Here is a 16,863-nt window from a genome sequence, read left to right as displayed (position 1 = left end):
GAGTGTGAAGGACTGATGAGTTTCAGCTCGATTGGCACTGAATTGAATCCATCTGGATCCAGGAGGAAAGATCTGTTCTTGGTTTATGAAGAGCCAAGTTAAAATCTCACAAGGTAGGGGTAGGGGAAGCCAAAGAAAATACAGAGTGAGTTACTCCAGGTTGGCAGACAGTGGGATTCCCTATCAACAGTTGAGTGCTAGTTAACTGGCTCAAAGGGGAAGGGAAGCCCTGATTTTAGCATTTGCCCGGTTTCTGTGGTTCAAACTTTTAAGGAGGCCACCTACTTAGAAAATTTGTTTACAGTCCTCTCGTAAACTATACAACCCTGCCCCAGCACACTACTGCAAGCCTCCCTCAGGTGTTTTGAATTCCCATTGTGTGCTCAGATCTGTGCCCTGTGACATAGATACTGAAGCAGTATCTTCTAAAGAAACTTGTTATTTCATTGACAGGCCAGGAGGGTTGTGTGGATCGAGTATAGTAGTCCCGAGTGAGAAGTTGAGTGCTGGAAAGATCATGACAAGGGGACATTTGAGAGCTAGACTTGAAGGATAATAGTAACAGCTAACGTTTATTGGTAATAATAGTATCTGAGTCTGTACTAAGCATCTTGCATACATTATTTATGATGTTGTTCTTTTTTTAGAAATAGATAATACCTCCCACTTTACACATGAGGAACCTAAGATTTAGTGAAAAAGAATTCTGCCCAAATTGCATAGATGAGACATTTTGGTGGGTGTGTAGTAGTATCATTGTGGCTAGAAAGGAGTAAAGCGAGTACTTGCAGCCTGGTCACTTCACTGCAGAACTCATACTCTTGCCCACTGTATCATATCACTATTAATAGAAGAAGGAAGGTTCTTTCAGTGGAGAAGGGTATAACTACAGCCCAAAGTCTTGGGACTAGATGGGAGTCAGCATATTTGAGTTCTAGTCCTCATTTTACTTACCCATGGATGTCTCTTTACCAAATCACACCTTTCCTCTTCATCTTGAATTGAGAATCAGATGATCACTCAGTTTCTTTTTATTTCTAACGTGAGTTTTAAGTTATAAAAATGAGAGTATAGTTTCTTTAAGGAGCAGTGGGAAAAGTATCCTGTCGGTATGAGGCGTGGGAAGCTCTAAGTTTGGCTGGTGATGGGGTAAGCAGAGGAAAGCAAGCTACAAGGGCAAATGAAAGGAATGAGACTCCCAAGTGGTGGAAAGCAGAAGCAGAAAAAGTGGTTGCTGAACACTCAGTTGTTTCCATTTGCAATTCCCCAGGTGGAAAGATGTGAATTGTGGGTGCACAGAGAGAGAACAAGCTAGTCTTTTGTATTGGATGTTCCTAGACTGCTCACTTCTCCCTTGATGGCTTTAGCATCAGGCCAGGGCTTTATTTGGGTTATTTCTGAGGATCCTTAAGTTACCACTCCTTTCTTTTAGCATTAACTTAGCAGTTATTTATAAAGCACCTGCTATGTATGAGTCACTGGAATGGAAATAAGACAAATCTGGTCCATCCCCTGTTGAATTTATAATTTGGTAGGGGGAATAGATAGTATGCAAGTAAGTTACACATTTTGATAGGTTTGTGAGAAGCTGGGATTTGTTGGTTGGAGTCAGGGAAGATTTCTGACTTCACCGTGGAAAACAGATGGGAAAGGACCAAGAGTGGAAATGGGGAGACCAGTTAGATGATTACAGACATCCAGGCAAGATGCGCTGATTCAGAAGCAAGTACACAAAAGACCTGACAAATATTAGCCAGATCTCTTGCAAAAATAAATGAAAAAATTCTTGAGATTCTTTTATTGACACACTTAAATCTTATATTTAATAAAGTTTTATAAAATTCCAATCTCTATAAAGGATACTGAAAATCCCATGAGATTAATGACCGTAGTTGAAAAGTAAATGAGATTGGTGTAAAGTATGTGGCTGTTAAAGGGATATGAGATAGAAGAGTGACACGGACTAGTTTTAACTGTAGAAAATTTCCAAATGGGCAGGTTTGGAGATGAAATTTAAAGGAGATAAACAGGATTTAGGAGAATAAACCCATGCATTTGAAAGTTTAAAGGCAATATGACTCAAAGGATGGAAAACTGCACATTATAAAATTAGCTTATAAGAAGCACTATGAGAAAGTAAAAATCAGATTTGTGAAAAAACAAAACTAGTTATCCAGGAAGCTCTGACCTCTCAGAATGAAAGCCAGCCCTGTATGCTTCTGAGACAGATATGGGCCCACAGCACTCCGATTGTGGTTTTAGTTTGGGCAGAGAAGAAACAAACAAGATTAGGACCAGCTGTGAAGAAGGTGGTTTTGGTAACAGACCAGAAATAGAAGGCTCTGGCCTACCAGAAATTGAGGCCTGGCACAAGAGGAAGCTCCTTACTCCCCCCATGTGTTTGACTCAGCTCAAAAGCATCTTTTTCTGGGATCTTTTAAGAAGTTATAGAGGGGAAGAGCCACAGGTCCAGTTGTTGTCTATGATCTTACCACCACAGTTAACTGCTGCTAATGCTCTTATAGTTCACTCAGAGTATCAGGAATAAACCTGTAGTCTTCCATTTAAGTTTTTCCCTCATCATTGTTTTATTTAAAAAAAATTCTTTTGATTGTATCAGGTCTCAGTTGCAGCACACAGGACCTTTGTTGCATCATGCAGATCTTTCATTGCAGTATGCGGGCTCAGTAGTTGTGGCAAAAGGGTGCTCTAGTTGTGGCGCACAAGCTTCGTTCCCCCATGGCATGTGGGATCTCAGTTCCCCAACTAGGGATCAAACCTGTGTCCCTTGAATTGGAAAGCAGATTCTTAACCACTGGACCACCAGGGAAGTCCCCTTCCATTTTTCTCCCACTCCCTAGCATTTTATTACGAAAACTTTGAACAAACAGAAAAGTTGGAAAAATTATACAGTGAATTCCCATATACCCACCGCTTAGATTGTATAGTTTAAAATTTCGCATATTTTACTACATCTATCCATTCCATAAATCATTTTAATTTTTGGTGCATTTCAAAGTAGTTGCAAGCATCAGCGTACTTCACCCATAAACATTTCAGTATGCCTTGAGTTGAATATAGTTTATGAGTTTTGGGACAGAGGTTGATACAATTTACATATAATAAGATGAATATAACTTCAGTGTACCATTAGATGAAAAGGGCAAATACACCTGTGACTCACATTCCCATCTAGGTGAAGAACTTACATTCTCCCTAGAATTGTCTTCTGCCTCTTCACAGTTAATACCTGCTTTTCCCCTGGGCAACAGGGGAAGAACAATCACTATTCTGAATTTTTTTTGTAATAGTTTTTGCCTGTCCTAAAACTTGATAGAGTGTAAGTGCATTTTATGCTTCTGATTCATTCATGTTGCAGATATGAATAGTCTGTTTCTGTTTTTGCTGAGCAGTTTTCTCTTACATATCCAAACATACCGTTCTTATACTGATGGATACCTGGGCTGTTTCAACTTTTTGGCTATTATGAATAAAGCTGCCATGAACATTCATGTACAAGTCTTTTCGTGAACATAATGTTTTTATTTATTTTGGATAAAAGACTAGGACGTGGGTGCTCTTAGACTAGGTATGTGTTTGGTTTTCTAATAAGCTCCCAGACCATCAAAGCAGTACCTTTCACACCTTCGCTTACACCGTGTGAGGGTTTCACATCCTTGCCAAGATTTGGCGTTGTCAGTTTTTTTACTTTTAGCCATTGTGACGGGTAGGTAATAATATCTCACTGTGGTTTTAATTTTTATTTCCCTGGTAACCAGTGCTATTAATGACTTCTTCCTTAGATTATTTCCAGTTCATATGTTTTCCTTTGTGAAGTATCAGATCAGAATTTTTTTTTACCCATTTTTTAAGTTGACTTGTCATTTAACATTGAGTTCTAGGAGTCCTGCCTCTAAATTGTAAAGGCTAGTTTGTAGAAGAGTACAACTTCTGTGTTACTGCCTGACATTAGTTCAAATGGAAGAGGCCTGAAGGTTTGAGTTGAGCAGAAGCTCTTAATCAGTGAATGTACCTTTTAATCAGTGAATGGTTGAGTACCAACTAAGCACTAGTATTAAGGATGCAGAAATAATACCTACCCCTAGCTCCAAGGAGTCCAGATTATGAAGGTAGACAAAAATAAAAATTCTGATGTAATGGTTTCAACATTAAGTCACTAAATATTTGCTGAGTTCTTACTATAGGATGGGTACTATTGTAGGTATTATACATAAAGAGATAGGCAAACCAGACATAGTTCCTACTCTAATACAGCTTATTTATTTTCTGGAGTATATATGGGGGAAGTATTCTTGCTTGGAATCTCCCATGGATGGAGGACCCTGGAGGGCTAGAGTCAGTGGGGTCCCAAAGAGTCAGACACAACTGAGCGACTAACACTTTCACAGGGGGGAAGATAGTGCAGAGAGGCTCTGAAGTGAAGAATGAGATGGATGTTGAGTGTATGTGGATCAGAAATGAAACCTGTCTGGAAGGTACATAACAAGATGATGAGTTAGGTGAGGGTCAGCTCTTGCAGGGCCTTGTAGACTGTGGTAAGAACTTTGGATTATTTTATTTTGAGCATTTTGGGAAGCCATTCCAGAGTTTTAAGCAGAGAAATGGCATGAGCTGGTTTCTGTTTGGCTGATGAATTTTGTGTGTGTGTATGCCTGCATGTGTGCACATGTATATACAGAAAAGCTGCTGAAGAAACTGCTGCAGTCATCCACAGGAGAGAGAAATCCGACCTGGGGAAGGTGGGCAAGACTTCGGAAAGGAATAATGTCATAGCATAACCATGGATGACAAGGCATTTGCTAGGGAAGAAACTCAGAGGTATCAGCAAGTGTGTGTGGCTGTGTGTGTGTTTGAGGATCAAGAAATAGCCTTCAATGACTAGTTGGGTCGGTGGTAGAATGACAGGAGGTAGAACAATCAGAAAAGGCTTTGAAGGTTGCATTATAGATGCAAAATCATCATGTTACACAGTTACTTAATTCTGTATAGATTGGTCCTCTAGAGTTGGGCCACGAGGTGGCTGTGCTAGGGAATTAGGCTTTGAACCTAAGGGCCGTGAGCAGATATATATACAGGGCTTCTAGTTAGCGTGGAGACTTTCAGGAAAGTGTCAAGGACGACTAGGTAAGACACTGAGAGGATGAAAAAACAGGAGGCAGGAAACAAAGCGGTCTGGAGTTATGTGCAAGGTGTTATGTGTGGAGGCTTGGGGTTAGGATATTGTCAGGAGGACCTGGAGGAGTGGATTGGGGGAAAAAGTTGAGTCCCTTTAAAAAATACAAAATAGTTTGAAATATTGAAATAATATAGAAGTGTCTGTGCGTGAGAGTTGCTCAGTTGTGTCCAACTCTTTGTGGCCCCATGGGCTGTAGCCCGCCAGGCTCCTCTGTCCATGGGATTCTCCAGGCAAGAACACTGGAGTGGGTTGCGATTTCCTTCTCCAGGGGGTCTTCCTGACCGAGGGATCAAACCTGCGTCTCCTGAATTGGCAGGCAGATTCTTTACCACTGTGCCACCTAGGCTGTTGTTTAGAAGTGTCTAAGAGTATATAAAATTACCACCTTTATTCTATTCCTCTGAAGTGTACCTAAAAGTTGCATTTATTTGGTGTGTCTTCCATTTTTTAATGTGACTGTATTTATTTTGCATATATATTTAAATCTATTGTGTATTCACATACAACTGAAGTTTGAAATGGGGTTAACTTTTCTTACCATTTTTTGCAACTTTATTTTTTCATATGCTATCAATATACTTCTGCCTTAATTGTTTATTTACTTGCTGCTCAGCATTCCATTGACTAATTACCGTAATTTACTTAGTCACCACCTAACTGATAGACCTTTAAGCTGTCTCACGTTTTCCACTTTTTAGCAGTAGTGAAATGAGCATTCTTCCTTGTCTCCGTACTGTGCGAACACTGCCTGAGAGAACGTGCAAAGTGAGAAGTGTGGGGTCCAGTTATGACCTGGGCTTAAGTTACAGTCCCATTCCCTTAGGGAGTATGTGTCGTTCTCTGAGATCTGTCCTGGGGAATCTGCAAAGCAGTGACTTCTGGTCAGAAGTCTAAAATCCACATTTTGGTGGCAATATTCAAAAGAACTAGGGCTATTTCTCCAGATTTTAGCTTGGGGTTCACTGCTTCCAGGTTTTAGATGGTTCTCAGAGGGCGATGAAATAAAGCTTTCTTGTCGAATTTTAGATTGAAGAAATAGGAATAATGTATAGAAGTGAGAATTCACTTGGGTTGATTTGGATAGAACTTGATAGAGCAGGACTTTCTGATAATTGAATTATAAGAGTGGTGGGTTTTCCATCATTGGATACATTCAAGCAAAGGCTCAGATGCTATGGAAGGACAGTATATGAAGCAGATTGAACTCTTAAAAATCATTCCAGTTTTGCTTGATAACAGCATTTGAGATGGAGACCGTGAGGCACCAAGATAGGAATAGCACTGACTGTGGGCTGGGTTGGGCAAGGGATTGACTTGAGGGTTGATTTAGGGGAGGCTGAGGCTAGAGGCATCCTGGGGTATAGTGCTGGGAAACCTGGGATGCTAGATGAGGCTAGGTGAGGGATCTGACCTCATCTGCACTCTTGGCACAGATGGTCTGCAGGTGTATTGGTCAGCGGGGACAGAGGGTTAGTGAAGAGTCTGAGGATAACTGTTATAGTGACTTAGGAAAATGGGTTTATATGGATGTCATGGTGATCCATGCAAGAAGATAGTGTTTCTAGCAAAGGAGATGGATGAACCGGAGATGCTTTGGTGCTGTTTGACAGCCAATCAGTTTAGACCAGGCTGAGATGGAAGCAGGGGCTGGAGATGGCCTTTCAGATTTCATGCAACAAATACTATCTAGGTGCTTGAGATAGAGCAGTGGAAAGAACAGATAAGTATCCCTTCCCTCATGGAGTGTACATTCTAATGGGGAAGACAAAGCATATAAATATATACAGTATGTTGGTGATAAATACTAAAGAGAAAAAAAGCAGGAAATAAGTATGTGATGTATCAGTAGAAGTAGAGTTGAAATTTCAGAATGGCCAGAAAAGGAGAACCTTTTCATTCAAAATAGAGAAGATGGTTTTGAATAGAGACCTAGAGACATTGTAAGGCAAAAGCAAGCCATGTGGATTAAAAGAGGGAAGAACCTTCTGGATGTTGAGGTAGAAACAAGCATATTTGTGGAATGACAAGCAGACTGTGTGGCCGGAACAGAATGAGCAAGAGGGGTCAAGTCAGATCTAGATCTTTCAAGACCTTGTTAGTGTGTGCTTGTGTGTGTGCACAGTCACTCAGTGGTGTCCGACTCTGAGCAACCCCATGGACTGTAACTCACTAGGCTCCTCTGTCTGTGGGATTTCCCAGGCAAGAATACTGGAGTGAATTGCCATCCTCCAGGGGATCTTCCTGACCTAGGGATTGAACCTTCATCTCCTGCAGCTTCTGCATTGGCAGGCAGATTCTTTACCACTACATGACCTTGTAGGCCAACACAGAGTTTGGGTTTTTTCTAAGGAATGGGAAATCTTTATTGGGTTTTGGTAGAGGTATGACATGACCCGTGTTTTAACAGGGTCACCATAGTTGCTGTATTGAGAGTAACCTGTTGGTGTGAGGATGAGAAGAGGTGAGAATGGCATAGGTAGGCTAAGGAGACCTCTTAAAAGGTGACGCAGTAAGGCTGGTGAGAGGTGATGGGCTTGGACTAGGTTGTGCAAATAGGAGCTGGACCTGAACAGCTGATTAGAGGCTAGGAGAATCAGCATGAGGATTGTAACACTACCTCAAGATGTAGATCCCCAGGGTTAGTGGGGAATCACTGAAGGAAGAGACTTTGGGAAGCAGAATCTGGATCACGGTTGTATTTTGGGCAGTGTTGGGCTTAGAACTCGGACTCAGGTCTGATCTGAGGCCAGTAAAGGCATCAGAGTGAGATTGATTGGTCTCTGAGAAGATCAAGTTTGGGGTCCAGGTCCAGGGAGCATTATTGGGATTAGGACCCAATTTGGGGCTGAGGACTAGTTTCGGGTCAGAGTTGTTGATGGAGGCCAGTACACTGTTTGTGCATTTTACCGTAATTTTCTTGGATCAGGGTTGGCTGTAATCGCCATCTCCCATCCCATTGAGCCTACCCAAGGGGATTGGAGGAGTTTGGAACCTATAGGGCCGTCTTTTCCTTAGGTGTCATGGGGATAGACACAGGCTCAGCCTTGCCTGGCTAAAGCTGACTGGCTTTACAAGTTGGGACCTACAGTCAGGGAAAGGTGGAAAAGGGTCCTCGGTGGCTAATTTGTGTCTTTTCCGACCCCCCCGCCCCCAGATGGCCCACTGTGTGACCTTGGTTCAGCTGTCTGTTTCATGTGACCACCTCATCGACAAGGACATCGGCTCCAAGTCTGACCCACTCTGTGTCCTTTTGCAGGATGTGGGAGGGGGTAACTGGACTGAGGTGAGAAGGACTATGGGGGTTAAAGTCGTGGAGGGATGCTAGGACTGTTTGAGGGTGGAAGGTACATGACTGTAATGCTTATTGGCTTCTTGCCCACAGCTTGGCCGGACTGAGCGAGTACAGAACTGCTCGAGCCCTGAGTTCTCCAAGACTCTGCAGCTTGAGTACCACTTTGAAACAGTCCAAAAGCTCCGATTTGGCATCTATGACATAGACAACAAGACACCTGAGCTGGGGGACGATGACTTCCTAGGAGGAGCTGAGTGTTCCCTGGGACAGGTATGTAGGTCCAAGGATTAGAATCCTTCAGACACAGGTTGAGTCAGAGCCCTGTGAAATAACCCAGAAAGCCTAGAACTTGGAGGTGGGGGTCAACAGGACCTAACCTTGTCTGAGATCTTGTTCCCCCATCCCCTGCCCTAGATTGTATCCAGTCGGATGCTAACTCTGCCCTTGATGCTGAAGCCTGGAAAGCCTGCTGGGCGGGGGACCATCACGGTAAGGCTGGGGTTTGGTGGGGGAGTGTGCTCATATCAGTGAGGAGGAATTCATGAGACGATACAGTCTCCTGCCTCCCCTACCTAGGTCTCAGCTCAGGAGTTGAAAGATAATCTTGTAGTGACCATGGAGGTGGAAGCCAGAAACCTGGATAAGAAGGTGTGTATGGAAGGAGGCCCTGGGGGTTCAAGAATTAAGCAGACAGGGGTGGTGCATTGGAGGTGGGAGGGTGGGAGGGGATAAAGGTCTTTCATAGTGTTTGTCTCTGCCTGAGTCTTATAACTAGGGTCTCTGTGACATTGACAGGACTTCCTGGGAAAATCGGATCCGTTCTTGGAGTTTTTCCGTCAGGGTGATGGGAAATGGCACCTGGCATACAGATCAGAGGTGTGAGCCCCCTGGGATTGGGTGTGATGGAGCAGGAGAGAATCTCCTGGGGTTTGTGACTACCAAGATTTGGAGCACAGGGAGGAGCCTGCTTATGGCTAGGGAAGGATGGCAGCTCCCACATGCCAACTCAGCGCTCACTGGAAGCTTTGTACTCCACCCTCAGGTCATCAAGAACAACCTGAATCCTACTTGGAAACGGTTCTCTGTTCCCCTTCAACATTTCTGTGGGGGAGATGCCAGTACACCCATCCAGGTGAGGAGCTTGCCTTCTGAATGGACTGAGCAGGGGCAGAGTCTAGGGAGGGATGTATTCTCACCTGCCACCCGCCTCCTGGTCTTTACATACACACACGCCTTCCCTCCTAGGTGCGATGCTCCGATTATGACAGTGATGGTTCACATGACCTCATTGGTACCTTCCACACCAGCTTGGCTCAGCTGCAGGCAGCCCCAGTGAGTGCTGGCTCAGGGATATTGAGGTGGACTTAGGGACTGCAGCCTCAGGAATAGAGGGAATGCACGGCAGCTCCCATCCTGGCTGAGGCTCTGGAAGTTTTCTACTCTAATTTTTCTTTCCTTACCAGGCTGAGTTTGAATGCATTCATCCTGAGAAACAGCAGAAAAAAAAAGTTACAAGAACTCTGGAACTATCTGTGTCAAGATGTGTCAGGTGAGACAGTAGCCCATGTGACCCAGCCTTTGACTCCTAAGGTTCATGACCCCAATCCCTTCACTCCAGCTATAACCCTGGTTTCAACTACAGGTAGAAACAGAACATTCATTCCTGGACTATGTGATGGGAGGCTGTCAAATCAACTTCACTGTAAGTTGCTTCATCAGGGGCAAGAAGACAGATCTGGGGCTCGAAGATGGCCTTCAACTCTGCTCCTCCCTTCCCCGCAGGTGGGCGTGGACTTCACAGGCTCCAACGGAGACCCTTCCTCACCTGATTCTCTGCACTACCTGAGCCCAACAGGGGTCAATGAGTACCTTACAGCACTGTGGAGCGTGGGCAGTGTGGTTCAGGACTATGACTCGTAAGCAGCTTTGTCTTACTCCTCGCCGCTCCCTGCAGACGCTCTTAGCTCTGGGCTTGTGGTCCTCTCACTGCCTCTTCCCCCCTTTGCTGTCTTCTCACAGGGACAAGCTGTTCCCAGCATTTGGATTTGGGGCCCAGGTACCCCCTGACTGGCAGGTGAGTGTTTTCTCCCCTCCACTGCTCCTGTTTTTGGTTTCATGGTCCTGATCAGGGGGGATGTGGTAAACTTGCTACTTGGCACCCAGCTTTATGTGGAATTGCAGGGAGTCATCCGTACAGGCATGTATACAACAGATGCTCAGGACTGAATACCTCCTAAATAACACTTTGTACATATCCTAGTGCCCTTTTTCTTAGCACACAAGTGGTCATGGGGAAAGAACCTCATTACCTCAGTTCTATTCTTGCCCTCAGGTTTCCCATGAATTTGCTTTGAACTTCAACCCCAGTAACCCCTTTTGTGCAGGTAAGCCCCCCATCCTCCAGCATAAGGTGTATCTGTCCAATCTCTGCCAAGTTCGTGTGGGCAAGGGAGAATGAGGGTGGGGAGACAGACACCTGACTCCATTGTCTAGAGTAGTGGATTTTACAACTAGGCCTCTGGAGTCAAATCTTCATCCTGCCACTTGATAATCATGTGACTTGGGGCCAGTTGCTTAGCTTCTGTGTGCTTTGGCTTCTTAGTAAGAAATATTATAGGATATTGAATATTTTAAGAAGATGCATATAAAGCTTGAAGCAGTAATCCTGGTACATCATAAGTGTTCTCTAAACTATGGTAGCTGTTATATTATCATTATTATCTTTGCCTAGAGGCTCACAGGTACTTACTTGGGCATCAGTAGAAGCATTGGTGCCTCCTTGCAGCTCTATTCAGGGTACTTTTTGCTCCAGGTTCTTTTGTCTAGAGAGGACCAAACCCCATGTTTCCCTAGCCTCCCGCATGTAAACAAGCTGAAGTTGAAAACTTGACTTGATCTAATCTGATTTTTACTAAGATTACAGGTCAGTTAATATGTAGAATGTCCTTCAGTTTGGGTTTACCTATTTCCTCATAGTTAGATTCAAGTTACGCATTTTTGGTGGGAATACCACAGAAGCCATGCTTTATGTTCCGGAGGCACATGTTGATTTCTCCTCTTACCAGTCTTATTAACTTTGATCATTTGGTTGAGGCGGAATCTACCAGGTTTCTCTTCTATACAAGTACAGTTTTTTTCTTTATATGTAATTTTAAACATTTTTAATTGAAGGATAGTTTATGTACAATGTTGTATTAGTTCCTAATGTACAGCAGAATGATTCAGTTTATATATATAAACATATTCTTTTCCATTATCATTTATTACAGGATATTGAATATAGTTCCCTGTGTTATAAAGGAGGACCTTGTTGTTTATTTTATATATAGTAATTTGTATCTGCTGATCTCAGACTCCTAATTTACCACTCCACTATGCTCTTTCCTCTTTGTTAACCATAAATTTGTTTTCTTTGTCTGTTTCTGTTTTGTATACAGGCTCATATGTATCGTATTTTAATTCTAAATACCACACATCCTATGGCATTTGTCTTTCTGGATTACTTAGTGTGCTAATCTCTAGGTCCATCCATGTTGCTGCAAATGGCAATATCTCATTCCTTTATACACACACACACACACACATTTAACTAATTTTTATTCATTTTTAGTTTAAAAAATATTCTCTTTTTTGGTCGTGCCATGCAGCATGTGGGAACTTAGTTTCTATGGATCATACCCAGGCACCCTGCAGTGGAAGTGTGGATTCCTAACCGCTGGACCACCAGGGAATTCCCTTTGTTTTTTTAAAGAAACAGTTAAGACACATTATCTTTCTCAAAATTATTTGAATCTATTTTTTATTTTAGTATTTTTTAATTGAAGTATAGTTGATTTATAATGTGTTAATTTCTGCTGTATACCAAAGTGATTCAGTTATACATATATATATATTCTTTTTTAATACTCTTTTCCATTATGGTTTATCATAAGATATTTAATATAGTAATCAGTGCTATTATATAGTAGGACTTGTTTATCCATTCTGTATATAAAAGCTTAAATCTGCTAACCCCAACCTCCCACTCGCATCCCTCCCCCAACACCTTCCCGCTTGGCAACCACTAGTGTATCTCTCTGTGGTTCTGTTTCTGTTTCGTAGACAGCTTTATTCATATACCACAGCTTTCTTCATCTGTTGATGGACATCTAGGATGCTTCCATGTCTTGGCAACTGTAAATAATGCTGCTATGAACATTGGGGTGTATGTATCTTTTTGAATTAGTGTTTTCTTCAAATAATATGCCCAGGAGTGGGATTGCTGGATCATTTGGCAACTATATTTTTAGGTTTTTAAGGAGCCTCCATACTGTTTCCCTAGTGGCCGCACCAATTTTACATTCCCACTAATAGTGTAGAATTCCCTTTCTTCCACATCTTTCCAGCATTTGTTACTTGTAAATTTTTTAATGATGGCCCTTCTGACTAGTGTGAGGGGATACCTTACTGTAATTTTGATTTGCAGCTCTTCACTTGTGGGGGGCCATGCCACACAGCATGCAGAATCCTAGTTCCTTACCAGGGATCAAACATGTGCCCCCTGCAGTGGAAGCAGAGTCCTAACCACTGGACCGTCAGGAAATTCCCTGCATTTCTCTAATAATTACCAATGTTGAGCATCTTTTCATGTGACTACTGGCCATCTGTATCTTCTTTGAAGATTTGTCTATTTAGGTCTTTTGCCCACTTTTTGATTGGATTATTTGGGTTTTGATACTGAGTTGTATGAGCTATTTGTATATTTTGGAATTTAAGCCCTTGTTGATCACATCATTTCCAAACATTTTTTCACAGTCTGTAGTTTGTCTTCTTGTTTATAGTTTCCTTTGCTGTACTGAAGCTTGTAAGTTTGATTAAATCCCATTTGTTTAGTTTTGCTTTTATTCCTATTTCCTTGAGAAATGTTTTGCCTATATTCCTTTTTAGTTTTATGGTGTCATGTTTTATATTTAAGTCTTTAGGCCATTTAGAGTTTATTTTTACATATGGTATGAGGGAGTGTTCTAACTTCATTCGTTTACTTGTGGCAGTTGAGCTTTTCCAGCACCACTTGGTGAAGATACTGTCTTTTATCCGTTGTATGTTTTTGCCTCCTTTGTTAATTGACTGTGGGTGAGTGGGCCTGTTTTTTTTGTTTTTTTTTTTTAACTAATAATCATCATCCTTTGGGAGGATGCTTTAAGACTATATAAATATCCAATCACTCATCAATTTTTACCTTTTGGCATCCATTGATGATCCTTGCCTTAATCAATTATCTCTGATTGTCAAATGATTCTATAATTTCTTCTACATTAAGAGCTTTTCCTTGTCTATTATATCTCTGTGGATTCTTATTTTATAAAATGGGTTATAATTCATTAGGTGCATTATAATTTGATGCTCAACTCTCCTGCATTTGTTCAGGGGATTCCCCCAATCTGGATTTTAATTCAAGCTGTGGTTCAGGGCACGTGCCCTTCCTCTCTTTGGCCCTAATTTTTTCATCTGTAGGGTAAGGTTAAGAACGTTGGGTTACAGGGGCGAGTGAATGAAATGCACCCAAGTTCCCAAATCTCCATGGCCAGGATAAAGTGTCATCAGGGCTGGCAGAACCCCAAGAGGCCCAGTGTCTTATGGTATTTTTTGCTTTGCTTCTCTAGGCATCCAGGGCATTGTGGATGCCTACCGCCAGGCCCTGCCCCAAGTTCGGCTCTATGGTCCCACCAACTTTGCACCCATCATCAACCATGTGGCTAGGTTTGCAGCCCAGGCTGCAAATCAGAGGAATGCTTCGGTGAGGGTTATGGGATGTAGTGGGCGAGGAAGGGGAGGGGGGGTGCTCCCTTGAGGACTGTTTAACAAGAGACTTCTTGTCAGTGTGGGAATGTGTAGCTGGGATGTTTAGAGGGTCTGCCTCAATATATGAATGGACTTGCTTTTAGCAATACTTCGTGCTGTTGCTGCTGACTGATGGTGCTGTGACAGATGTGGAGGCCACACGTGAGGCTGTGGTTCGTGCTTCCTACCTGCCCATGTCAGTGATCATAGTGGGTGTGGGTTGTGCTGACTTCGAGGCCATGGAGCAGCTGGACGCTGATGGTGGACCCCTGCACACACGCTCCGGGGAGGCAGCCGCTCGTGACATAGTGCAGTTTGTGCCCTTCCGGCGTTTCCAGAATGTGAGTAGGGGCAAGCTTGGGGACAGAACAGAGCTGGGAGTTCAGCCTTCCACCTCTCCCTGATGTGTGTGGGGATACTTATCCCTTCACCTGAGCCTGGGGCAGGGTTAGGTTTTGGATTCTGTATCCTTTCTTGGGTGTGAAATGTAGACCTTGTACAAATGAAGCCGTTATGGCCCATCACTGAACTTGCCCCTCTTCTCCTGGCAGGCCCCTCGAGAGGCACTGGCGCAGACTGTACTTGCAGAAGTACCCACGCAACTGGTCTCCTACTTCAGGGCCCAAGGTTGGGCCCCATTCAAGCCACCTCCACCTGCAGCCAAGGGCCCTGCACAGGCCCCCCAGGCTTAGATTCCCTTGAAGGGGTCGACCGTGGCCATTTCTCAGTCCCATGTTAAGGTCCCCAGCCCTGAATACACATTCCCTCGTGCTTGTACTTAGGTTTTATACTTTTATACTTAATCCTGCTGTTGCTGCCCTCGATCTCACCTGCTTGCCCCTGGAATCCCTCATTCAATAAAGATGAAGACCACTCCTTTGCTACTACTCTGTGTTTTAGGTGGGAATCTGCTATTAGCCATGGTTAGTTCTCCTCTCTGAACTTACTTGTTGACTTTAGGGGTTGTTGGAGTGAAGGAGTCCTCTGACATAATAGCCCCCACTCAAAGAAATTGGGTATTCCCTGCCAGATATCTAGAGACACTGACTCTGTTTTGGAAAATGCAAAGACTGAGTATAAGCCAAACACCTAGCCTAACCTGCGTCAGAAAAGACTGAGTATAAGCCAAACACCTAGCCCAACCTGCGTCAGAGCAGAGCTGAGCTGGGAACACAGACAAGGTGGAAAGTGTTAGGGGAGGGGATCAAGGGCTATGCCTGACTCCTTGGAAGGTGGAGCAGTGGTGGTTCTAGTTCTAAAAATAGGCTACAAGCCTCACTTTTTTTATTAGCTATTCTTTTTCTTACTAGAAAATTAATATGTATATTCATTATAGGGAAAAATACCACCCAAACTCCCGTGTCCCATTAAAATATTTGGTGCATATTTTTTAATACTTTATACATATTTACAGTGATGCATGTTTTTTTACAGAATTGGGACCATACTGTATGTACTATTTTTGTATGCCTTAACTGTGTTTTAAATGTATGCTAGTTAGTACAAAATGATTTCACATGTATGAGATAGATAATGGGCAGGGTGTTATTTCCTACGTCTGACAAATTTTTTTCTCTAAATTACTACACTGTTTGCACTTTGTTTTATTGTATTTTGGGTATTTTACCCATTAGAACTTATTACTGACTTCATTCTTTTTAATGCCTATAGATTACTCTGTGTATGAGTGTATTATAGCTTACTTGCTGCTGCTGCTGCTAAGTCACTTCAGTCGTGTCCGACTCTGTGCAACCCTATAGACAGCAGCCCACCAGGCTCCCCCATCCCTGGGATTCTCCAGGCAAGAATACTGGAGTGGGTTGCCATTTCCTTCTCGAATGCGTGAAAGTGAAGTCGCTCAGTCGTGTCCAACTCTTAGCAACCCCATGGACTGCAGCCTACCAGGCTCCTCCATCCATGGGATTTTCCAGGCAAGAGTACTGGAGTGATAGCTTACTTAGCCAATCCCTAATTTATCAAGATTTGGGTCCCTTCTGGTTTTCTTCCATTACAACAAACAATGCTGTAAGGAATATCCTAATACATTTATCTGTGCGTTTATATAGTAATATTTCTGAAAATTTTATTCCTACAAGTGAAAATGTTCAATCAAAAGATATGAATACGTAATATTTTAATAGATACTGTAAATTGCATTTCATAACAGTTTTTTACCCATTTCATTAATATGACAGGCAAAAAAACCCCTCAGTTTTAGTTGAATTTATTGAATTACAAAGGCTGGGTATCATTTTATATGTTTACTTTTCAATTGTATCTCTTATGAATAGCTTTATTGTTATAGTTATTCAGCAAACCTTTATCTCTTATACATGTCAAAAATATTTCCTCCCAGGCTATTATCTTTTCAGTTATAGTGTCTTTTGGTCTATGTAACTCTTTTGATATGGAAATTTAAAAATTTTATGTATGTCAGCCTAGCTTGCTTTTGTGTATGTATGTTTGTGTATGTAACCTAGCTTGGTTTTTAAAAAATTATCCATGTATTATTACTTACTTTTCATGACATTAAACAGTCTCTTATATTACCATT

At 42.5% G+C, this 16,863-nt stretch overlaps 1 protein-coding gene across 1 annotated transcript in view; it reads left to right on the top strand.

Moving 5' to 3' along the window:
* Window positions 1–16,863, top strand: part of CPNE1 (copine 1) — a 27,948-nt gene extending 11,085 nt beyond the window's left edge. Inside the window, 16 exon segments of the mRNA XM_014479499.2 lie at window positions 8,352–8,480; window positions 8,580–8,759; window positions 8,904–8,978; window positions 9,066–9,137; window positions 9,285–9,365; window positions 9,532–9,621; window positions 9,735–9,821; window positions 9,953–9,995; window positions 9,998–10,038; window positions 10,132–10,191; window positions 10,272–10,405; window positions 10,509–10,563; window positions 10,822–10,873; window positions 14,132–14,265; window positions 14,414–14,650; window positions 14,861–16,863. Of these exon segments, the coding sequence (XP_014334985.2) occupies window positions 8,352–8,480; window positions 8,580–8,759; window positions 8,904–8,978; window positions 9,066–9,137; window positions 9,285–9,365; window positions 9,532–9,621; window positions 9,735–9,821; window positions 9,953–9,995; window positions 9,998–10,038; window positions 10,132–10,191; window positions 10,272–10,405; window positions 10,509–10,563; window positions 10,822–10,873; window positions 14,132–14,265; window positions 14,414–14,650; window positions 14,861–15,001 (1,611 nt within the window). The 3' untranslated portion in view covers window positions 15,002–16,863.

This window comes from Bos mutus, chromosome 13 (genome assembly GCF_027580195.1).
Source record: "Bos mutus isolate GX-2022 chromosome 13, NWIPB_WYAK_1.1, whole genome shotgun sequence".
Taxonomy (NCBI): domain Eukaryota; kingdom Metazoa; phylum Chordata; class Mammalia; order Artiodactyla; family Bovidae; genus Bos; species Bos mutus.
This window is presented reverse-complemented; position numbering and strand designations above follow the sequence as displayed.